This window comes from Pseudopipra pipra, chromosome Z (assembly GCF_036250125.1).
Source record: "Pseudopipra pipra isolate bDixPip1 chromosome Z, bDixPip1.hap1, whole genome shotgun sequence".
Taxonomy (NCBI): domain Eukaryota; kingdom Metazoa; phylum Chordata; class Aves; order Passeriformes; family Pipridae; genus Pseudopipra; species Pseudopipra pipra.
The window spans coordinates 21,104,442-21,129,971 of NC_087581.1; the positions used below are offsets into that span (position 1 = coordinate 21,104,442).

General features: G+C 35.9%; 1 protein-coding gene across 6 annotated transcripts in view; it reads left to right on the plus strand.

Moving 5' to 3' along the window:
• The window catches only part of AP3B1 (adaptor related protein complex 3 subunit beta 1), a 149,203-nt gene that overhangs the window by 24,953 nt on the left and 98,720 nt on the right, over positions 1-25,530 (plus strand). For all 6 annotated transcript variants that reach the window (XM_064642434.1, XM_064642435.1, XM_064642437.1 and 3 more), the window contains exons 5-7: positions 1,758-1,918; positions 5,022-5,088; positions 13,416-13,595. In XM_064642434.1, the coding sequence (XP_064498504.1) occupies positions 1,758-1,918; positions 5,022-5,088; positions 13,416-13,595 (408 nt within the window). The remainder of the gene's footprint in view (positions 1-1,757; positions 1,919-5,021; positions 5,089-13,415; positions 13,596-25,530) is intronic.

Sequence of the window (25,530 nt, forward strand, 5' to 3'; positions counted from 1 at the left end):
AGAAATGGGATTAGAGAGCAAAGATTAGGGTTGCTTTTGAAGTGTGACTGTGGAGAAAAGAAAGATTTATTAAGTCTATGTTCTTAAATTTGGCCAGTTTTTATAATAAGAGAAGATCGCTTTTTTTCTTTTTTCTTTTACCTTTCTTGTAAGACTGCTCTAGGTTCATAATTAATTTCTGTCATGTCACTTAACCCAGACCTTGCATCTTGTTGGGATATATTGCAATCAGAGCAACACTTGTGCAGCTCTTGGAGCATCCCACACCAACTACAGAATTTTCTGCCCTTTTCCTTTCAACTTTTATCTCAATATCAAACGTACTACCTTTACTATCCGTGACTGCCATGAAAAGCTAAAATTCAAATTACTTTGTGTCCTGTGTTTCTAGTGATATATGTATGCAATGATCACTTCTCATGGCATAACTCTTTTAAAAGCTGTGGGTAATGAGAACAGTAGGAAGGGGATAGGTCAAATGTTGTGGCTGAGTAGCAAAAAAAGGAGTGGCAGTGTGGCAAGGAGGTAGACACCAAGCTAGTGAGATTGTCAGCAACTGAGGAAATCTGCTGTAAAAAATAGGCAAATATAATTAATTCTCTCTGTTCATTTTTGTAATGTTTTGTTTCTCTTTTTGCAATGATTATAATTTGGCTTTATGTGTGGAGATTTTTTTCTCCCTCTGTAGAAAGAACGTTTTAGGGTATTTTCAATTTCTGTGACTGCAGATCAGATTTGCAAACTCTAGTAAGAACAAGTTGTTTTCCCAAAACTGTCAAATGAAGTGCTTTCACCATCCAGATTCTTACTACTCAGAAGCTGCTAAAATGTAAGAATTTTGAGAGCTTAGAGGAACTAATCATTAAGTAATACCAGTCTGAAAATCTGTGTTGCCAGTTTTCAGTCCTTTGGAGAAATGTTCTTTAGGAAGTTCCCTTCTGGCAGGACAGTACACTGAATTAACAATGCTCAATTTCAGTTTGCTGGATTTTGGAGGATTTAGTACCTTATTAAGCAACATTTTTCCCTCGTATCCCAAGCCCATGATTAAAGGACAAAGTTTATCTAACTGTTCTTCCAAATACAGGTGTGTTGGATCTCCAAGCTAACCCTAGTATTCTAAAAGAGGACCAAGAACTGGGACAAAAGAAGGGAGGAAAAGAAATAGAAAAAAGTCTCAAACCATTTAGTGTAGTATTTTGACATGTTGTTTAAAAATTCATTTTGTTACTGGCTTCAGTTTGTATCTTGACATAAAGCATAGAGTGGATTCGTTCTCAAGAACTTGAGTGTGAGTGTCACAACTGAAAACAACATTTTCATTTGACCTTTCTTAAATATAAGTAATAAAGCTGATCTAGTGTGTCTTTGAGAATATCTGAATTCCACTTGGATTGGAACAAATGTATCAGATAATTAAATAAAATATTACTCTTTTTTACCCATCATTCCCATATTTTGTTTGTGAAAATGCATTATGTTAATGTTTCCTTCGTAAAATTTTCAGATTTTCATAATGTTTTAATGTTCTCGTTCTTGATTTGTTTTACTTTTTTTTTGATTGTTGAAAATTTCTTTGTATGAAGTGTGGCAGATTTTCTTAGTAGTGTGGCCTTCACTTACAGGCCTGACTTACAGTCAGATAGATTTACATGTTTTAATGTGTTGTTACTAATTAAGTGTAAAGACTGCAGCAAATTTATTATTTGTTTCTGCATTATCTTATTTTCTTTCTCCCCTTCCCTCCTGTTCTTTAGGATCCTAATCAATTAATCCGTGCAAGTGCTTTAAGAGTTTTATCCAGTATCCGGGTCCCAATTATTGTTCCTATTATGATGCTTGCTATTAAGGAAGCCTCTTCTGATTTATCTCCTTATGTGAGAAAGAATGCAGCCCATGCAATCCAAAAACTGTATAGGTAAGTGATTCTGGCAAATACTGAAAAGCAGTTTTAAGATAGTTGTGGGCTACATTTATAAAGACTACTGGGGGTTTGGCATGTCTCAGATATGAGATTAGTTTCTTAAAACTATAATGTGTGTGTGGACATTCCATCAGTCAAGTGACTTGGTTGGAATTCAAGCAATTCTCTTGCTTGCTAGACTAAAAGGATATAACTGTAAAGAGATACAAAAAGAGACTGATACACTATCTTTTAGTTTTTAATGTACCAGTTATTTTCATCTGTGTAACAACTGTCCTGGTGGGTATTCTCCAAATCTTAAGATTTCTCTGTTTAAAGTCTGCATCTTTCATCCTGAAGGCATTTGCTGTAGTTTGTAATGCATATGACAAAAGAATGCTAACTTGTAGAAATTTTATCTGTGCAAGTCCAAATCTTCCAGATCTTCCCCTTTTGTCAGAAATTCATGTTGGGGAAGAGTTCTTATCAAGACATTGATACTATTTTGCAGAGGTGGGAGCAGCAGAGCTTGTACCTTTGCAAAACATCATCAGGCATTTATTCTACTATATACTTCACTTTTATTTCATCTGTGCTGAAAAGTGGAGTTTGAGAGATGTTAGAGGTTCTGAATCAGGTAACCTCAGGCAGCTGCAGTTCCATGCCCTCTCAAACCACCCAGATGCAGCGCTGAGCATGTGTTCCTGATAGGCACATACAAGATACATGTACAACACACATACCCACAGCCATCTGTACAGATCAGCAGAGACAGAAATCAGCAGTCATGCAGACAGTACCAGCACCAACAACATTATCCTGTTGCACTTTCTGGCTGATAAGTATACAGGCTCATTAGTATGCCTAGATGTGTACAATATGGATCCCCCAGTGATAATCCTAGATGTTCCGTGTTTCCAGGAACTAGCTTTGCATCCCCAGTCTCCCAGTTTCTGCCACACACAAGCACACAGTGCTTGCAAACCCACCACACTTCCTACTACAGACCCCCTCAGTCAGATGCACACACGCCCTGCCCTTTCACTCAGACACTGTGAATCCCAGTGTCTCGGTTTAGAGACTCAGATTATGCTGTAAGTTGCCCATATACCTCCTCATCTCTGCTTGTCTTGTTTGGAGGTGGAGAGGAGGTGAGAGAGATTGAGACATGGTTATCTCAGTCAACCTCCGGACCTTACAGTCTCTCCAATACTTCGCCTGGATACACTGGTCCTACTGGTAGATAAGATCTTCAGTTGTAGCACTCAGAGGCACACACAAGTGTCCAGCTTAGATCAGTGGCCCCACTTCAATACTTGGCTTCCCAAGCCACCCAGTCTGGTTTGATATTCTCAGGCAGTCACACACTGACATACTTGCTCTGGTTGCTGGTGCTACTGTTATACAGGTCCATATAACCCATGGTTTAACTCCAGCTGCTAGAGCTTAGATCTCCATATCACGTATGCACACAGAATAGAGACTGCCTCTGTAGTCAGCAGGTGCACAGCATGGGTAGACGAGTGTGCTGAGCAGCAAAGCATTTAGATACACTTGACTCCTTTTGTGCACCTCTCCCTTTATTTTCCTACTCTTGTTCCTCCCAAAGTAATTTAGATCCTTCCATTTCTCCCATAAACATCCCATCTTGTATGATTGCAGGATGCTCTGTCTGGCATTGCGCATTAATTCTTATAACCCTGTAACTAGAGCTCTTTAGCCTGTTCTTTTATTTCCACTCCAAAAATGCTCCCTTCCTTGTCTAAAACATCAGGAAGGAGGAGGGGGAGGAACGTAAATTCAGTTATTGGAGCCCTTACTGATGATTTGCTTGATCACATAAGAAAAACTTTTGGCTTTTCCTCTGAAGGTTTTAGTCCTTGGCAGAAGATCCAGTAAAACTTCCTTGACCAAAATAGAACTGGGAATAGAACAAAATAGAATGATCATAAAAGTACTTATGCAACAACGTACTGTTGCTTTGCTTATGATGATAGTGGCTTCTAACAAAGTTTTGTTATCCATTTTGCATGTTCTGGTATTACTAGGTCTTAAAGTCTTAGTGAAGTAGTACATAGCTAGATACTCACTTTGTGAATCTGTGACTAGAAAGGATATACTGTACATTAGGGAAGTTCATCACTCAGCATTAAAACTGAAGTGTACAGTAATGACCAAATACTCCCTTACTTGTCTGTAACTGTATCCATGTTGAAATGACTTTCCAAAGGCATAGAACTACACATCTGTATCACTCTTTGTACTCACTTTCCCTTTGTATTTTCTTCTGCTTTGGCTTTGAATTCTTCCATGCTGTGTAGATGCATGAGGAAGGAGCTGGAATGCAAAGTTGATCCTTACCTACCTAAGAAGCAGGTGTTACAATAGTGGATATCTTAGGCAAACTTTTCTCTACTCTTTTAATATGGAAAGGATGCTACAAAGGTTGTTTTTTACAACTTTTGTTTTTCCTCTTCTTTTGCTATTTACGTAGGACTTCGAGCAGTCTATTTTGTATCAGCCTGCAGACCAACTTTGTATAGGTACATATCCTATACATTGGACATTGAATACAATGTTCAAATCTTTGAGTTCCTGTACTTCTCACTAAAATTAGTGGTTAACAAAGTGTCTTACTTGAAGTTTTATAGTGATAATTAGATAATAAAAATATAATTCTTCTTTGTTCTGGTGTTCATTCACTACTGAATTAGTTCATTCTGAAATTCACTTCTGCAAAAGCAGTGAGATCCTTATGACTTAACATATGAAGTTCGGTCAAGTTCTCCCTGATGTGGGTTGGCCTGTCTTAATGTTTCTTAAATCCTGAACTTTTTATGAGTTTAAGTATTAAGTTTCTTATAGAACACACGTTAAGTGATATAACATAAGATAATATTCATAATTTAGTTTTATACTCCTGCAATTCAGTTAATTAGTAACTTATATTCAGTTAAGTTCTTTTACGAAGAGTTCTTTGCAGTACTTGATTTTTCTGGGAATGTTTTCTTCAATGCTCTTTGTTCCCAGTTTGTGTGTAAAGTTCAGAAAACCAAACCTCTTATAGTTTTGGATAGTCTGACTGAATGAGTAAAAATTATTTTATTTTTCTTTCTAGTCTTGATCCAGAGCAAAAGGAAATGTTGATTGAAGTGATAGAAAAGCTTTTGAAGGATAGAAGTACGGTAAGAAACAGTTTTCTATTACACATGCTTATATTTTTAAGGAGTTTACTCTGGAGCCTGTCATTTAGTAGCATGTAATATGCTTTCTTAACCCTTGCTGATGTGATTTTATATGTTTTCAGATAGAAGTGTCATTGTGTATTTATGCATTACAGTATGACTGTAATAGTGACCGTCTCTTTGCATCATGAGTCTTTTAATTAATCTGTTTTTGTTAGCATGTTTTTATGTATGCTTCTTTAAACTTTATTTTGAAAATTAAAGTTATATTATATGAATCAATGTACAAATCTTTATGTGTAAATTTTCATATCTACTTTTTCATTGGGACATTAGCTTGGTAATTTCAGTTAGTTTAGTAAGAATAGTGTTAGTAAGAATAAATTACTTCTGTATAATGCACATTACGCTCATTGACATCCATCTCTTTTGTACTGTGTACAGTTATTAAAAAATTACACTTGCTGTGCACTTGTTTGTTCTTTCAAATATCTTCACTTCCAGTCTGGTAAATAAGAGATGTTCTGGCAAAATTTCTGTAAATTTAACACTCCTGTTGTATTTTACCTGCCCTATATAGGTACAGATTTTCCGTATGAGCTCCTAGATGTCTCACAATGGTCTTACACTTTATTTTCTTTTATTCTGCAAGTAAGTTTCCCACGTATAACCTGGAAAGATAATGGAGCAAGGAATCAAAGTTAGATTTCTACTAGAAACCAGAATTGTAAATTAAAACATTCTCTTGTTCATTGTGTGCAGGTTACTAATTTAATGAATGTAATGCTTTTTGACTAAAGGAAAGTATTGCTAGGGTACCAGATGTTGTGTTGCTTCACCTCCAATTTGCCAAGTGTTTTTGTAACACATATCACTGTATCCTCCATTGTTCTAGCACAGTCAAGGTGTTCAGGACATAAATGGTGCTGTTCTCTAAAAGACATCTTGCAACTTCCACTGAAGGGTTAGTGAAGGAGTGTGTTAGAGCTTAATGGCTCAGCAGACTGTAAATCAGTTAGTTATGTCTCCTGTTTGCATCTCTACTTGACCTGTACTTACTTGTCAGAGGCCTTTGTGCTTCTGTGATGTTGTCCCTGCAGTGGTTCTTTTTGTATTTTCTTGTTGTGGCTCAAACTCGTGGTGTGTATGCAAACTGTGAGTGTGAGATTAGATTGTTTTTACCTATGGAGGCATAAAGGACTAAAAAACCATCAAGAAAATAAAATCCCTGAGTCTTCACTCTGTTTCCTAGTCCTTATTGCATATGGTAAGTGGCAAGTCAACAACTAGTCATTTACACATTTACTTTAACAAAATGTTAGAGGAAAAAAGTATAGACTAGGTTTGGATCTTCTTTTTCCTTGCATTTGGAGTCACTTATAAGGACATCAATGCTCATTGCTTAATATGTGCCATAATTCTAGTGCCTCTGTGACGCTGAATAATGGACACTGCATTTGTGAAGATACCAGCTGAAGCAGTAGTCAAAATTATGCTATTTTGTTGGCACATTCAAGAGGCTAAGAATGATGGACTAGAATCATGTCTTCTGGACCTGTTTGGAGACATGACATGGTTAACTGCTGGAACCTTTTCCTCCCTCTGATCCCTCTTAGTCTATTCCCTAGCAAGACCTGATTCCAGTCTGGACTGACACGTCTCAGCTTCAGAAGTTTTACTTTTTTGGGAAGTGATATGAAGAGTAATTATTCCGAAAAGAAACCGTACAAATCTTTCTTCAAGACTCTCTGAATCAAAACCAAGTATTAATGTGTGTTCTTTTTGTCACAAACTCCACAGCTTGTGGTGGTCTAAAGTGGATCAGTCCTTAATAGCTTTGGGAGGAATACTGTAGCATGGAAAAGTTTTACCTTAAGAAGTTATCTTTTATCACGTACCACTGAATGTTCCCAGAAAGCCCCCATGTTTACTACCAGAAAGTGCATAGGGCACAAGTGTTTCATTAGCAGGTAACTCCTATCTGAATGAGCTTTTTCATTGCCCCTAATTGGAAGACAGCAGTTTATTCACAGTGGGGAAATCAGAGTGCCACTTGTAGCTAGTTTTAGCTTTTAAAATTGGAGGAGATGCAGCTGCTTATGGGTGGTGGTCCTTAAGTACAGGTTTGTACCTATGTAGCCTTAAGTTGGCAACTTTCTAGGTCTTAATGAGGCTACTCCTGGGAAATTTGTGTTAATTTGACTCACCTTTTTGTATTCTCTCAGGGAAGCTGAACTTCATACATTTAGCGTAAAAGAAGAAGCTTCTTCTACATACGTAAAAAGACAAAAGCTTTTTTTATTTTGCAGCCTTGCTTACGAAAGTGAAGTCTGGTTTGTTGCCACAGAAAGGCTATAAATGGGATTGAACTGTAGAAGAGCAGCTTTTGGTCGTAGCCTCATAAAGTGCCTGCATTTGATTAATGCCTGTTTGACAATCAAAATGCCTGAAATTCATAGGATGATAATGTGGAACTGGAACTGCAAGTGTTTAATTGACACTAATCTTTGGATTCCTTCCATTAAAATGCACAGAAGCTGTTCCCTTACATGAACATTAGTTGTCATCTCTTGATAGCTCTAATCTAGTATCAGCAAATCAGTTTGTTCACCAGAGTGGGAGAATCTTGGTGACTTCAGGAATTGTTGAATATCAATGGTTCTCCACCTTTTTTTCACTTAATGGAAATGTCAGGTTATTTTTGGTATTTCTTGTACTTAAGGTCTGATAATCCTCAGACAAGCCATAATACATTGTATATTAACAATGGAATCAAAGAAAATCCACCATATTTTCTTTTGTTATTCTAAATCTATTTGTTTTAGACATGTTTGGAGGGAGAATGTAATTAGTAGCAATAACAATGTATATAAGTGTTGAATATTGTTCAAGTGATATTTGAGACTGTGCTCTAAAGAGAAGTAAATTTTTACTCAAAATTTGTTTATTTTCTGTAACTATTTCACCTAAAGCAGGGTTTTTGAAACTTCCCGGCATAATCCTGATGTTAATGAAGGATAGAATAGCTAATAAATATAGATGCCTCTAAATTTCTGAAAACTGGAACATGCTATTGTGTGTTATTAATGCAGTTTTTGTTGCACAAAAAAGACACAATGTATTTAAATTAGTAAGACTCATTTTACATTTGAAATAGCAATAAACTATCTGTATGGGAATTTTACTACAGTAAAATTAAACCCTTTTATCAGATGGTATGTGTTCATTTTTTTTAAGTCTCAATCAGTAGTAAATTTTCATATAAGCTGAGGTAAGCAGAACTTAAAATGAGATGAGATCTAACCTTAAATCAGCACTTCATTAAAATTTCTGATGAGACAAAGGAAAGATCACTCTACTCCTTGAATGTCTTAACACAAAGATTCAATTAAAAGCCAAGCTCTTAGTTAATCTAAAATGCAAAATTATCAAGTGCAAGCCATTTTTAACATACTCTCAAGGGTATATTAACTGGGCATTAAGAGTCTACCAACAAGTCTGTGATTTTGTGCAAGTATATTTAAATTTTAAATGTGTTTGTATGTCTTTTTATTATTGAGACTTGTAACTCATAGTTATGTTTTTACCCTTGCTTTATCTCAGGTTTTAATAAGCAGGTACAAGAGCATGAATACCTACTCCTTTTATTTTTCTAGTAATTCTTGATAATTGAGCAGCTGGATTGATTTTATGTAGAAGGGAAGATAAGACCATGTGTATTTTATCCTAAAATGATTTTCTGTGAAAGGAATATGGCTAGTCATGTAGTCATGTGTGAAAGTATAACTGGCTGGTTTAGAGGAAACTAGTTCCCTTTTCTTTCAATCAATTCTGTATTGCTTCACTCTAAATCTATTTTTTCCATTCACTTACCAAGCCTGATAATCTTTTGATGCGTAGGATTTAAGGCAAGATTTGTTGCTTAAGTTGCTTTTGGCATACTGTGAGGGACTGTAGTTAACAGCCTGCGCTGCTCTGATTGTATAAACAACAATAAAAATCAAGTTCATTGATGATATCTGAGTTACAGCAGTTAAAAGAAACATTTAAAAGAAAAATCCGTGTTGGTATTGAAAAGGAATCATGTCTGTTATCCAAACCTGTAAAGCAAAAAGAACTTGTGACTTACATTCCTCCATCCAAATTGAAGTATCCCAAAGTGTATCAAAAACTGCATCTAAAGATAAAAGGCAGAATGTAGAACTGTAGTTAGAATGTAGTTGTATGGATGATGGGTGTATTAAAAATGCCCAAATTTATTTCAGGTTTCCATCTGTAGCTTTGATCTGTTTTTATTTTGTTTGGCTATATACCTCCATTATAACCAATTTATTTTTCTGTTCTGGTGTGATAATTTACTTTATAACAGATACAACTTAGTATTAACTCTGGGGGGTGAAAAGACCTTATGCAAATAGATGAGTATTTAGATTTCTTTTGCAGACTGTGTGGTTACTAGATGAAGTGCAGATTCTTTCCAAGTGAGATTCCTTTGATTAAAAAAATGATCCTAGGAATTGGTGATAGCTTTGCAATGAAGGTCTCGGTCTTTTAATCTAAAGTACTACATTTAGGGATAATGGGGAAAGAAAGCTGGGCTCTCTTCTTTTTAACAGTAGGCTTCAGTTAATAATGTAATATTTCAGTTTAGAACCCAAAGGTGTAGTGTAAAACAATATTTTCTTAACTTATTGATTTAATGTTGGTAAATGCTTCACTTTTGTGGAAAAAAATTACTGAGTTCATGCAGATGTTTTATTGTGATAGATCTATTATCCAGCTATTAGAAGATAAATGACTGATCTTTTCCAGTTTCCTTGCCTCCAGAAAATTGAAATAAGAAGGGGAATATCATTTGGGCTGTATGATTAGGGCAGGTGGGGTGGCCATTAATTTAAGAGAGAAGAATCTTGGCAGCATGGGCCAACTTGCACTGTATTATCAATCAAACCTCGATGCACTTCTTGTGATGACCCAGCACTCTCAGGTTTTTGCAGCGTTAATTAGAATTCATGACAAAATAGATGCAAGGAAACATTTTGTACCCTTCATAATTTTATAGAAAATTTATTGTTATTAGAGGAACCATTTGCTTAGTGTGATTTTTTTCATTACCAACTTGTCAACTAGCATAGATAATCTGGAGAAAATATGAACTCCATAGATTGGGTGTCACTTTTGTTGATGGTTCATATAGTTTACCTTGGAGCACAGCTAATGGCTGAAGTTCATAGCAACAGCACAGAAAAATGTGGCATCCAGTAAAAGACAAATGAACCATGTTTATTGCTTTAATATAAAAAATACATAAATGGAAAGCAGCATTTGAATTTGATGAGCTCATTGCTAGTTTTGTTGGAGTGATTTATATTTTCTCCTTATACAAAAAGCTACTATTGACACAGTGAGATGGAAATTAACTGACTGTTTTTTAGAAACTGATATTTTTTGGTTTTATATTCTGATTGAATCATTTTGTTTTAATTCTAAATATTTTTATGGAATGTTGAGCATTTAATAAACAAGATTATTAGCTGTTCCACTGATGTTTAGATATATAGTAGGATCAAACTATAGGGGAAAGAGTGTCAACTAAAAAATAATCTCTTCTTAAGACACCATTAAGAAATCTTCTCAGAGAAATCTTCTTGTCACTAGTGCATTTTCAATCTGTCACATTCTTAATTTTTTTTCCCCCTTTCAAATGAAAAGCCTAATTTTAGAAGATGCAATAGTGGAGAGAGAGGCATGATCTTAAATAGTGTCATGAATGAATGGCAATTCCTGTATTAACTTGTAAATCTGCCACAGGAATAACATGCTTGTTTGTCCAGTGCACCTCTTGCATTTCATAGCATATGTTCAATTTTTTATTAATAACTTTTAATATCTTTTAATATCTTTGTCAGTTTTCACAACTGACAGCATTCTCGTTGTAAACTTGAGTGGGTGACTGATGTGACTTGAAATAAGTAATTATTTAGAATTCTTGTATTTCAGTTTGACTCTTTCTTTGCATTAAATTATTGTGTTTTACTCACAGTAACTGAGCTTTTAAAAAGCCAGAAATGTTTATAGGATGTATTTTCAGTTTTAAATGATCTGAGCTAGTGTTATGTGTATTTTATGTCAGCTTTCAAACTAAATCACATCCAAATGAAGGAGAAATACAGCAAAATGTGTGTACTGTCTTACTAGCAGTAAAAGGCAAGTGTATCCACTCCACGATTACCATGATACCACGAAGGACATCTGTGTTGTCCTTCATGTATGAACCTAAAAGGGTATTTATATATTTATATATTAGATTGTGACTATTCTTGTAGTCATAAACTGATCTGTGTGTCAGTCTCCTTCACCCCTGAGATGGGACAGTGACCTACAAAAAGTCTCTCTGTGTGGTCCAAAAATATCATCCCTCTCTTCTAAAGCTCCAGGTCTATCACACCATCCTCTGCAAGTTGGCCTCAACTGCAGTTCAGAGTTCCACATCCTGATAAAGAGATTTCCCACCTTTTCAGTCTTCCATACTCAGCTTCTATGGCCTAATTGAATACCTACTCAGGACTGATAGTGATTTGCCTGGGATTAATCACTGCCTTCTGCTGAGTTTTGAATCCCTATGTAAGCATCAACTCGCAGCAGTTTTTAATTACAGAATAGCTTACTGCAGCACGTTGTTGTGAAGAAAGTTTAGTACAACAGCATATAAAAAAGAGCTTTTGTTTTTGTGATACAGCAAAAAGTAGCAAATTATTTTAGATGTAAAGTGTATTTAGCTCTATCAAATAATCAAATTTTGCTCCCTGGAATGAGTTGCATACTTGCTGGTACCAGCAGGTACCAGTATGTGGATGAGGCTGGAGACAATAAATGCAACTTCACGTTTATTCTTATTGGTAATTCATAAAATCCCCACAGAGCCTGAGACTGGTTTAGCATAATAGCAAGACTATATTCTGAGCTGTTTTCTTTCAATTGTAATGTTGGGCGCATACTAATAAACCACATGTCAGCCAAATGCAAGGAGAAAAATGTAACATATGAATATCATTGTATTTAATATTTCCCAAAAAGTACCATTTCAATAAACTGCACTTCTATTTAATTGCTTACTTTAAGTCATTGGGGAAATTTTAGAGGTTGAAATGCAGATCCCTAGTGCTCAGATAGAATATGACATTAATTTGCTGCCAGAAGGCTATACTGCATGCATGCTAACTGCATACATATCAGCTGCTTCATATAAAGTCTCATCATTTTAGTTATTTGACTTAACATGTACTCTGACACAAAGCAAATCTTAATTAAAGCAATTAGAAGAGAAAGAATAGTAGTTCCAGGCATACAATGATATGCCCTTATAAGGCATGGTCAGCTTTTGAGCTTTTCTCACAGTTTGATTAACCTGCTGACAGAATTTTAACTGGAATTCCAATATGTGTTTCCTTCCTTTATTTTAAAAGAAAATACCCTGGCAGAAGGTTTCAGTAATCCCCAAGGTGTTAGCATGTTGATCACCTATTTAATTTTCTCATAAAAACAAAGCTATTTTACAATCATAGTCAGCATGAGAATCTTTGTGTATAAATAAAGATTTATTTCTTATGGAGGCAAAAAATTGTGTGAGAACATGACAGGGCATAAATGATCCATTCCTGCAATTTTGTAATTGGTAGGGAAGTGCTGAACAACATGCAGAAATTATGTTTGTGTTCTTTGACGAAAGGTATTAATATATCTCTTTATTGTATTACTGATTTTTGTGCCTTTTTTTTTTTTTTGCAGAGTGTATTCATAAAACTAAATATAAAATTTCCTATGACAGTTAATTTTTCTGTATTGAGAGAGAAGTTAGGATTCTGGTAATGACAGGGAACTTGCCCCAGCTCCTCTTTCTTTTGATCAGGCCAGTGTTGATAAGAGAATCCCAATAAATGTTATTGGGCATATTGCTGTGTTTTACTTCTTGTTGTTTCCTGTTACTTCTGAGTTAATTGCAAGTTCTCTGATAATTTATTTGGACGCTAAAACTGAAAAAAAAAATAATTATGCCTACATTGCTATGTCTTCAGGGCTGGGAAGTAGGATTTATGTGAGTAATAGAAACAGCAAGTGTTTTCTCTGTTCTAATAATATTACTCCAATTCTATTTTGAGTAAGATACCATTTCTATGGACTTATTTTTTATTGTTGTTGTTTTGTTTGTTTTTGCTGAATAGAAATAATTCAAAATTGCTGAGAATTGCTAGTATTAATTCTGATTCTCAATTGTGGATGAATTGTAGAGGGAGTACTGACCTTCTGGTTTATATTTTGTTTTCTAGCTGGTAGCTGGGAGTGTTGTGATGGCATTTGAGGAAGTGTGTCCAGATAGAATAGATCTGATTCACAAGAACTACCGAAAGCTCTGCAACTTGTTGGTTGATGTGGAAGAGTGGGGTCAAGTTGTTATAATTCACATGTTAACTCGATATGCACGTACGCAGTTCATAAGCCCGTGGAAGGTAAGCTTATGACTTTTAAAAATAGTATTGTGAGCCTACATTCTGAATTATTTCCATTGTTGGATGTACTTAGTCTTTTAAGATGAATTTCTATAGGGACTTAATGCCAACCAAATATGTGAGTCAGCTCTCTAAGACTTCACTAACGCAAATCATCCACCCTTCTTCAGAGCGTGAGAATTCTCCTTCCAAGCTATAACCTTTTTTGCTTTACCCATGGCACATCCCATGGGGAGCAGAGAGACTCCTTTTTCTGTGGTTCTTTGAGCCACGTGGCTCTTCGCTTTTACGTGAGTGAGAACAAGTAAGTTTTATCATTCTGTCCTGACACTGGGTAGAATCTACTTGCATTTTAGATATGAATACCCAGTATCACAGCATGAGAAACATCACCCTACTTGTCTAGGCTTTGCTAATGTGCTGAGGCACTGTGTGGAGACTTCAATATAAGTATTTGAAATGTGAAATACAAAAACCATTGTATTTTCATTTTAACAATGTGAATATGAGTATACTCTTTAGCATTTATAAAAGGAGATATTCAAAATACAAATCCTGTCACTTCTTACAACTGAAAAGGGCACAGCTCAAGAAATTGATGCTATTGTTTCAATAGGGATTTAACTCTGGATAACAATTTAAATTAAAAGACAGAGTACTTCTGGAAAGAACTGTATAAAATTGCTCCACAGTTCTAGTTGTTTGCGTTTATTACAGGCTTGGGGATATTACTAATGTTAAGTTTTACCATTTAATTTGAAAACCATTCATGTTTAAAGATGTACATTTCAGTGCAGATTATTGTGGTTTGTAATTAGCATATTAACAATTTTTAAAGATTTCTTTTTTCAGCATTGGAGTAGGGAATGACACCAACTATCACTGAATTCATTCAAACTGTCTTTTAATACCATTTGCCTGAGAATCAAGACTGAAATGCCGTAGCATTCTGTGTTAATATATGTATAATTTGTTATGTGAAAATAATCATAAGGAGTTGTATTTGGACAAACAGTTAATTTCAGCCTGATTTAGTTTACGGTTATATTCACTTCTTAAATAAGCAGGGATTATAACAAACAACAAAAATGTTTGGAGTAGAATCATACTTCTGCACTACTAGTTAGATTCTGAAACACTCTTTTTTGTTTCTGATGAAAATGACATTGTTTATAAGAACACATTTTTCCAGAAAATTGCTTAAAGTAAGGAAAGTATTTTTAGATTATGAGAGATTTAGGTTATATGTTTTCCTAATGTCCTTGAAGCAGAGTGTTTACTGCATGTTCCTTATTGGAAGAAGGCAACTTTCATTCTTCCCTCCGACATTTAGAAAGAATCAAAACTGTTAATCTGCTTTGCCTAAAGCTACAGTTCCACAATTTGTTTCAGCCAGTTTTAGTCTGTGACTGGACAAAGGAAGGTTAGAAGAGGAGGATGAACTTCTGTCTTGGACTGAGAGGTTGGACATCTTAATGGGATTTTCCTTCTTTAAGGCTCTAATGTACTTTTTTCGCTGAAACTGGATGGATGACAGTTGTTGCTGTGGCCTGTGCTCTAGGATTGTGAAAGGTTTGTGTGACAATACTGACAGCGTCAACCTAAAATTAGTCATTAGTAGAATAGTATTAATAACACTTTGTTTCCACTTTCAAAAGCTTCGATGTAAAATTTAGTTTGTCTACCTCCTCAGGAGTTAAATTAACAGATTTTTTTTTTTTGTGGTGCTAGTTGGAATGCGTGCCTTTGTCAATAGGTTCTTAAATGAACTCATCATACAACAGGCCATCTTTTGCAGTAGAAGAGATTTTTAATTTAGTTTATTTGCATCATTATGGATCAGTATTTAGGCTGTTTATATGTAAATGTATGATTTGAGGAACAATTAAGTGTTGACAAAGTAGATTGCAGTCATATCAATTGCAGTGCATTTTCCATAGTTTTTCTAACTGACATCTTTGATGATAAATAGTGGATGCCAAGTCAAAGCCGATTATACAGTGCACTAGGAATTCATGGCGCTGTCAGGGAGAAGACCGATTGACTTTAAATTTACATATTAATGAGAAGATTTGTTAAGAGGGTGCTTGACTATAGAAAATAACAGCATATTTATAGGGCACGACACTTTATAAATAAAGCTGATACAGGAAAATGGAAATTAAACCTATCAGATTAATAAATTCGAGGCTGCTAAAATGCATATTTGCATTTTTATTCAGTAAAATTTACCTTACTTTTTGAGAAACATATGTTGCTTTTGTTCAAATTGAGCTAATTCCTAGCAAGTAATGGTGTAATGGTTTGAATTGATTTCTTTTGCGTTTTGAAATCTAAGGAAAAATTTGGAATACATACCAGTTATGGAGAAAGATGTTTTTTTAAGCGATATGCCTAAAGTTGTTACAAAACTTTAATCAAATTACCCATTAACCAAGAATACTTAGTTTTATATTCCTATTTTTAGCTTCTTTGAAGGGTATAATTTTTAATTCCAGTTGTAAATGCTGTGAGAAAGAATATCCTTGGTTTATGCTATTTGTTTTAAAGTAGTTACATGTGAATACAGTTTCAGAATAACCTTTTTTTCTTTAACATGTGTTAACTGGAATGAGAGCATGGCACTCATATTGGGAATACCTGCTTGGGACTAGAACCAGCAAAAACAATTTCAAGTTTGTTGGGAAACAGCATACATGATAGCAGATAAAACTGTGATGAATTCCAGCATAAATATTTTGCCCTGCTCTTGTTGCAGAAGTTGTTGGGACTGCCAAGTTGTTTGCAAACATCTCCTGACTGATAACAGCTTGCAGCTTATTCTAAAATAAAGTTGTTGTTGGTTTCAATGAATACACTGAGTTGCAGTCTAGCAGCTCAGAAAACTGATTTTTGGGCTGTTCAGCCATCCTTGTTTCTGCAAGGTAAGGATAGCAGGAGGTAGGCTGCTTCAGCTGTCCTGATGCGTAAATTTAACACCAAGTGCATGTCCCATCTGGGAGGAGGGGTGTCTTCTAAAAGCAGCTGACTTGGTCAGAAGTGCTGACAGTCTTTGTATAGAGCGAAATGGAGCTGGGAAGTGTAGTCTTGCAAAAAAACCAGTGACTCTCAGGGCTGCTCAGCTTCATTTCGGACAATTGAACATTACATAAATAAACTCTCTTGATGTTCGATTAAGATCGGAAAAAAATGGTGAATTCATATTGATCATGGGCTTCCGTTATAACAAAGTTGCTGATAAGGACTTCTGAGAAGCTTACATTTTTAGGATTAATTATAGAAGTATTGCTCAATTTAAAGTGCTCAGAATTTACTAAGAATAACTGATGGCGTGGGAGGGAGGGAAGGAGGAATTCAGCCTGAAGTATTTGAATGTGTATATGCCCTAAACCATGAATTGTGAAAAGGAGCCCAGCTCTCAGTGAATTACAGGAAGAAACAGATGGAAAATATTTATTTTGATTGATAGCTCTGACAAAATGTTGAGGTCCCTTCTGACTTCAGCTGTTCTGTGATCTCTTGTCTTTTGTTAAATGCTTTAAAATGTTTCCTGCTCTTGCGGTATTTTCTTAGTATCTTTTAGTGAGGAATTCTTAGTGTATTCCATAAAGGTCATGGTTATGTGTGATACAATTCAGTGTCTGATGGCTACTTAAGTCAGCTCAGCAGTGTCTAATACTGCTTTAAATATTTTGTTGTTGTTGTTGTTCCCCGTTTTGGGGTGCACATTGAGTGAACTGTAATTGTGAACAATAAAGCTTCAAGCACAGCACATAGGAAATACTGTCTATCCTTAACTGTTGTAGAACTTGTTAACAGTGTAATGAGCATCCTGAATCAGTTCTTCTGGTTTACTGCAGGAGAGCTTAATAAAACTTCTAAATCCTCTGCTGAGAGGCTGAGAACAGAATGGAAAGGTGTATTCAGGGTAATAGCCTCCTATTAACTAGGTTACCCAGACAAAGTAGTAAAAATGAAACTAGCTAAAATATTTTAAAAATATTTTTTATGTGTATCATTCACTTAATAATGAATCAGCCTGAATATACCTTTCCCTTCTTTTGTTCTCCAACTCTCAGTAGAGGATCTAGAAGTTTTATTATACGGTCCCACAATAAGAAGATGAATTTGGAGACATAGATACATATTTAAGAAACATTCAGAAAAGCATTCAATCTTTTAGGATAAAGTTAATCATGGTATGTTATGTATTACTGAATTGACAATCATCTACAGTCCATTGTAGACCTCAGTGAAGTTTCTTTGTAGATATATCAGATGATGGTTTCACTGATTATTCTATTTTATTTTTTTCCACTGCCCTAAAAGATTGTGAGGCCAGAGAATTTTCTTTCCCAGAGATCAAAAGCACTCATCTCACCTTCAGCTTCCACTAAGCTGTCCTCTTCAGACACCAGAAAACCACATACATCAGTAGATTTACTTAACCCTGATTTGGCTGATATGAACGAAAGATTAAATTTAGGAAAACTAGTTTACAGTGAACTTATGTGTTATGCTGCTTATTTCTTCCATTCTTAATGCACCTATTAGAATACTCAATCTGAATCAGGGCAGTATGGATTCAGTTACTGCTCCCTTTTTGTGAGAGTGCAGTACTCCCTGGCCAGGTTCTTTTAGATATGCATGAAGTGGGGTTAATGTTTAATATCAGAAGCACTTATTTGAAGATATTTAGTGAAGCATTTGGGTCATAAAATGGACTGGCTAGCTATTTTACTGTCACAGCAGTTTTGTTTATTCCTATAGTTAATTATAGGGGTTTTTTTTCCTAATAAGGTGAGAATATCTTAAGATATAGATTTATAACAAAAAATTACCTCAAGTTGGTTGTGAGAAGTTGATTACTTGAAATTCTAAGCAAAACTTTATGGTCATTGTGAATATAATCTGAGACTATTTTCATGATCACTGTATAATAGCCTCTTCTGTCACTGAAAGGGAGCATTATTGGTTTTCTACCGTTACTCCATCTTCCCCCTCTCTTCCCTTGTGTTAGGGATAGTGTTTGTAAGGAAGTCTGGATAAAAGAATTGATACAGCAGAAGAAAAACTGAAGAGAGGGTTGAATTTCAGGCACATTACTTTCCTCATTTGCTTTGCTTTGCTTTGTGGCTTCTAGACACTAACTGCTGGCATAAGAGAAGTACAGTCTGTAGATAAAAATGCCATGTATCTTTGCAGCAAAGTATATTGCTGTGGTTTCTGTTAGTCCAATGACAGACTTGCAGTGGAATAGCAGCAGTGAGTAGAATCTGTATAGGTAAGTTCTTTAGGACATCTATATCTACTCAAGTTAAGGAAGCAACACATGGCTTCCCTGCAGATTTGACCAGCAGTTTCCATGTAGTCCATCCAGTGCTGTAGTCTTGCCTTCTTGACTCTAGATGAGGTTCTTTTTATTATTTATATATAGGATAAGAGATAGTCTAGCTATCTGTTACAACTAAGTTGTTAAAATTGTTTTTATCTCTGTCTAAATTATTGACTTACAGAGATGAAAATTAATTGGAAGGAAACGGAAATATTTTTATAGGAATCTAAATGTTAACTGTCTAACTACTAGCAATTTTTAGTTTAAATATCTGATGTTGTAGATCCCCATGAGCCACCACAGTTTCTGGCTTTAATTTTGGCCATTTGAATGCTACTTACTCATAGAAAAGTGTGTAAGCAATATGAAATGAATGCTGTGTTAGATTACTTTGAGGCCTTCCTGTATGCCAAAGTATTCATGAATTCTGTTCTGGGCATCTTTCTTTGGGGTGTTACTCTCTGTGTAGCAACTTGTGTGGTCTTTTCATTGTTGTACCAGGGTTTTCTCTGGATATTTAGAAGAGTTGCAAAATAAGCTTCCTTAGCTCCTTTACAAAAATAAACCTTTGTTAATTTTTCCACTGTTTGAGAAAGACCTGTAGGAGGTCAGACCTCTGCTCTGAGAAAGTTTTAGACTCCTGAATCTGATCCTGTACACTTCTGTTTGTAATATCAGATAGAATTCTTGATTGGTTATGGCAGATCTCTAGAGGACCACTGGGAACAGTAAATATGAAAAAAAGCAAACTATTTGGATCGGTCATTTCTTTGACAGTGTAAGCATGAATTTGTTCCAGTTCATGGTTAGAAAAGTGCCAGACAAGAAGATTGGGGTAACTTAGTCCTGAATTGTAGCAACATGTCCTTATGATAAAAGGGTGATAAGAGGATAAGTATACCACCAGTTGTTAGTGTGAAAATACCACTTGTAAGTGAATCAACAGATGTTTTAAGATTTGTTGACTTAGGCATTAGAATGAAGTAGAAAAAGAAGAATTTAATGTCCATCGATGATGTTTAGATGAGCAGGGCACACTGTCGGGTAAGGATAGCAAATTTCCACCTTCCAGACTGCCAATCTAAGTACAGGTACAGTTAGCATTCTTCAAAGATTTCAGATAATTTTGTGTTTTGAAAATTTGAGTCTCCTAACTAACGTCTAGAGCTAGGACTGTAGTCCAAATATTGTTTAAATATTGGATAAACATTTTGGTAGCTGCAAGCAATCCTAAAGCTACATGAAAATTAAAAAGAAATATATGAGTCTGTTTGCATATATGGGAAATGTTCTCTTTGTATTTACTTATTAAAAGCGTCCATTTTTTCCCAGAGAGAAGGAAGTGATTTGCTTTAAGAAGTAAGTATACATGGTTTGTTGTAACTAGAGTGTATACTCGAAACACTACAAAAGCAAGAGCACTGTGAACGATTGCAGTTCTGTACAGGCTGAAGATCTGTGAGGTCCCTGTTCCTCCATACATTGTCTATAACTCCTGAGGGGTGGTGACTAATTCTAGAGCATGTAGTACCCTTCTTTTGGTTGCAGTAACTAACAATTAACTGGTTTTCTTTGTGGTTCATTTTGCAGCCCTGTGGAAGAATACTCTTGCTTGGCAGTTGGTTCATATGCGCTTGCTACATTGATGGCTTATACTGCCTCTTCAGATGTTTAAACTGATGTTAAACCTTAACTATCATAAAAAACTGAAAAACAGCTCAAGCACTTAGCCAAACATCTGAATAAAAGTTTCAAATTCACTTTAATTTTTGGACTTGAGAGAAATAAAATTGTAAACTTTTAGCTAGAAGCAAATGGTATATTTTTCCTTTAATTAATCCCTTCGCTTTTGTTCCTTCTGAATTTTATTTTGCAATATTTAATTTATCCCTTCCTGTTCTTCCTTGTACTTGCTTCCTCTCTTCTTATGCTCTACACGTTTTTTTCTTCCTTGCTTTTCATCTCTGTTTGTCTTTGCACTGTCATTATCGTGCCTTTTCCACATACTACTGAAAGATTTTTTTTTTGTGGTAAGAAAGTTATTTTATGCCTCACTTCCATTTTGAGGAGAATGAAACTCTTTCGAATAAATGAAAGTGATCCAAAATTCATAATGGATTGTTTTAATTCTAGCTGCAAGTGTCACAAGACTTTGTTACAACAGTAATTGGGCTTTTGGGGCTGCTGCGGAAAGATGTTCATTACTGCAGCACATTTAAGTCTTAGACCCTATATTTAGACACCAGTTCAAGACTTTAATTGCTGCTTCTTAGAGCAATGAGAATGAGCACTTCTTCAGTTTTCGCTGTAGTTTGCTGTGAAGTTACTTAGCACAGATGTTACTGTAATTGTGATATATTGGGAAAAATTTATTGTTCAGTGGACCTCAACCCCAAATTTCCACCTGTGCAATCCTCGTCTCAAAACTGTAGTATAAAACTTTTATGAATATCGTCTTTCTATAGAATGTTTTGTGTTTGTTGTTTTTGGGTTTTTGTGTTTGTTTTTTTGTGTGTTTTTGGGTTTTTTTTTTAGTTTTTCACTAATTGTTTTATTTCATTACCTTTTTGAGTTTGTGTTTAAAACCTATGTTATTGGCTATGTGAGTTTTTAAAAGCCACTCTAAGGCTGGATTGAGCAGTTTAAAGGGTATTTCATGTAATAAATGAGTTTGCATATTCCTACTGTATGGGGAAATTGTGGGGCTTTTTTTAGAATGAAATAAACATGTACATCTGCACTGGAATTGTACAGGGTATTGTATAGATGAGAATATTATTAGTAAACTACAAATGAAATTTGATTTATATTTTATATATGCTAGAAGTTAAGCTAAGAACAATGTGAGTGAAAGTACCTTAGTGTTAAATTTCACCTGCCACAGTTGAATTCTCAAGCTTATGTAGGTGTCTTAGTTCCTTTGTGTAGCTTAGGTATCAAAGATTTTTAGCAATTACTGATTTTTTCTGATAGATCAAAGACGGGTCCATTTTGGTATTCTGAAACCCATCTGTGAAGCGTGTGGAAGGATTTAGGCATGTTCTCACACAATATGGAAATTTCAGATCTATCTCGGATATTAATGTTTTAAGTAGAAAACTATTCTTTACATTATGTACCGTTTTCCTTCTTTAAGGATACTGTTCATGATACAGCAAATGATTACTGATCTTGGTGGGCTAAGGTGGTTTTGGTATTTGATCAGATTTGCTGACTAGTGAATAATCCCAAAACTCTTCTTACCTTCAAAACCTATCTTATCCAAACTCTTGAGAACGGTTCTTAGAAATATTATAGAGGGCTCTGGAAGACAGCTAAAATCTTACCTGCCAAATATTCTGCTGCAGGCCTTAAAAAAAGAAGCTGTGAGTGTATTTCCTTATGAATCCAGGGAGAGAAACTGAAGTTCTATAACTTCAGTTATACCTAACCTAGGAATACAAATATTTGAATCAGTTTTTCAATGCAAGATGGAGTTAAGACTGGTAAAGTAGGCAAATATAATGAGGTCATGCTTCGGATGTCATTGAAGGTTTACTTGAACTCAGTCTATGGGTGTGTGAAGCTCTGTTTGGAGGTAATTGTAGCATTCACATAATGTGTGAACACTTTCCTAAATGGAAGTAACATTCTCAACTTTTATGCCATATTAGATATAACTTCAAGCAAAATCTCAGTTAAGTGTTAGCTCATTTACCTAGGGACTTTAAAAACACACTAATGGAATTTGCTATCTGTCAATTTCTTCATTTAAACTGTTAATACTTTATGATGTCCCTAAACGGTATGTCTGAAATAATGTAAGAAAGAATTAATGCATGTTCTTTCACACTAAAATACTCCTCTGCTGTGAATAAATCATAGTAGATGGGGAATGCACAGAGTCTATTTGCAATTCCTAGCCTGGAATGCTAGTGGTCTGTCTCAGTTTTTAATCACTTTATTCTCCCAGGGTTCTGAACTTTTTAGTCATTTTGCAATTTAGAAAAGCTATTAACTGCACAATTAAATCATGTGCTACTACAAACTGTTAAGTGTATTTAATGCAGTTTAACTAATGACTGCCACTGTCCTGTTCTTCTCCCCTTACCACCTAGTGCTTTAGAAAATCCAGTAGTTCCAGTGATCCTATGACCACAAAGTGAGACAGATGATTTTACCAATCTTAGTGAAAACAAAACATGCTTTTAAAAAAACAAAGCAACAGGCTTCTGTTGGACTGAAACTGCATCTAAAGGGATTGAAATGACCAGAGAAAGCAAAGGAAGATTTGAACCTCCTCCCAGATTCCCATGCTGTCTCTCCCTTGTCAAAAAGGATCAGATTATTGGGGTTTTTTTTCTGATGAAGTTGCTAATATGTACTTGTTATCATCAGTTTGAGCTCTAATTCGAAACCTGTGAAAGTAAAATTTCATTGTCACCAATATCTAGTGTTTCTTCAAGGATGTGTTAAGAAGCATCTTCCACAGTTTCTTGTGGGTACACTACGGATACTGAAGATTGGAGAGTAAGTGTGTAGGAAATTATCTGTAGAAGCCATCAGTTGTTGATTCAACAATAATAATTAAAACTGAAATACTTTCATCTCCCAAATGTAAGAGTCTTATCTTCAGTCCTGTGCTGGCAGTAAAAATATTAGTGTTATCAGTGCTTATTTTATACCCCACTCATATGTTATCCATTATACCCCAAACATACTTTTTTTTCCTGATTGAAGTTCAAGATAAAGGGCATACTGTTCTGGTTGCTATTCTCCTGAATAACCCTAGCACAATTGCTGAGCATGGAGGTCCTTTCTTTGATCTCTGCACAAGGCTTTCCCCCTTTGTTAGAATACCAGGAGACTTGGATTGGACCCAGAGAGTGGTAGTGAATGGAGTTACATCCTGTTGTTATCTGGTCACCAGTGATGTTTCTCGGGGCTCAGCATTGGGGCCAGTCCTGTTTAGTATCTTCATTGATGATCTAGATGAGGGGATCAAGTGCACTCAGTCAGTTTGCAGGTGACACCAAGTTGGGTTGGAGTATTGGTCTGCTGAAGGGTAGGAAGGTCTGCAGAGGCATCTGAACAGGTTGGAATGGTCTGAGGCCAATGGTACGAGGTTCAACAAGGCCAAGTCCTGGGTCACAACAACCCCAGGCAGTGCTACAGGCTTGAGGAGTGGCTGGCAAACTGCCTAGAGGAAAATGACCTGGAGGTGCTGTTTTGACAGTGGCTGAACAAGAGCCAGCAGTGTGCCCAGGTGGCCAAGAAGGCCAAGGGCATCATGGCCTGTACCAGAAATAGTGTGACCAGCAGGACCAGGGAAGTGATTGTCCCTCTGTACTCAGCACTGGTGAGGCCACAACTCAAATCCTGCTCTGAGCCTCTTAAGTCAAGAAGGACACTGATGTGCTGGCATGTGTCCAGAGAAGGCCAGCAGAGCTGGTGAAAGGTCTAGAGAGTAAATCCTGTGAGGAGTGGCTGAGGGAGCTGGGATTGTTTAAGCCTGGAGAAAAAGAGGCTTGAGGGACACCTTATTGCTCTCTACAATTACCTGAAAGGAGGATGTATCCAGGTGTGGATTGAGTGATGTGACAAGAGGAAATGGCCTCAAGTTGCACCAAGGGAGGTTTAGATTGGATGTTGGGAAAAATTTCTTCACTGAGGGTTGTCAAGCACTGGAATAGGCTGCCCAAGGAAGTGGTAGAGTCAGAGTCCCTGGAGGTGTTTAAAGGACTTGTAGACCGGGCACTTAAAGACATGGTGTAGTGCTGGACTTGGCAGTGCTGGGTTAATGGTTGGACTCAATGATCTGAAGGGTCTATGCTTCTAAATGTACAGTTGTCTCACTTTGACATTGAATATAGCCTGTAGTTCAGCTTGAGGTTTTAGGGTTGTGAGTTGTGTTTCACATTGCCTGGTAACTGCTCTCCATGTGTGGGATGATTAATAGAATTTGAAACAACAATTCTTGTGCACCAAGAAACCTGCACGTTTTTGTTTTGCAGTCTTCTGGCTCATACATAATAGTTTGCTTTCCTTTCCCTTCCTTTCTGTGGTAATGTGGCAATCTTGCAATATTACATGTTCTTGTTGTCTTAGTAGGCCCCTGTGACTACAAATTCTGACAAAGTAGACTTCATCAACTTAATTTTGATGAATTTCAGTTCATTAAACTTATTTCCTTGTGTATCATCATCATCCTTTTTCCGGAACAATTATTTCCTACCAGATCTTAACAGATTGAAGAGGAATATTATGAATTTGCAATAAAATATATGACTACAAGACAAGACCACATTAATACTTCTGCTGCAGGGTTATGAAGCAGGTGATTCAATATAAAGACTTTGATCAGATTTAAATTAGAAGTGGTTATATAAGAGGCATACGTTGTGTTTATAATTAGTTGGAACTGGGCTCCAAGTATGTTTCTAAGAAGTCTTAAAAAAACCCCATTAGAAATGTGAGTTTTCAGGCTATTTCTGTGCAACAGTTATTAATGAGTTAAATACAGTTTCAAACTCTGTATTCCTGTTGAGTTCAGTATTCTGCAGTTGCGTTCATGACATGCATGTCTGTTAGCAGTCAAGGCAGGGATGCTGAAGCCTGAAT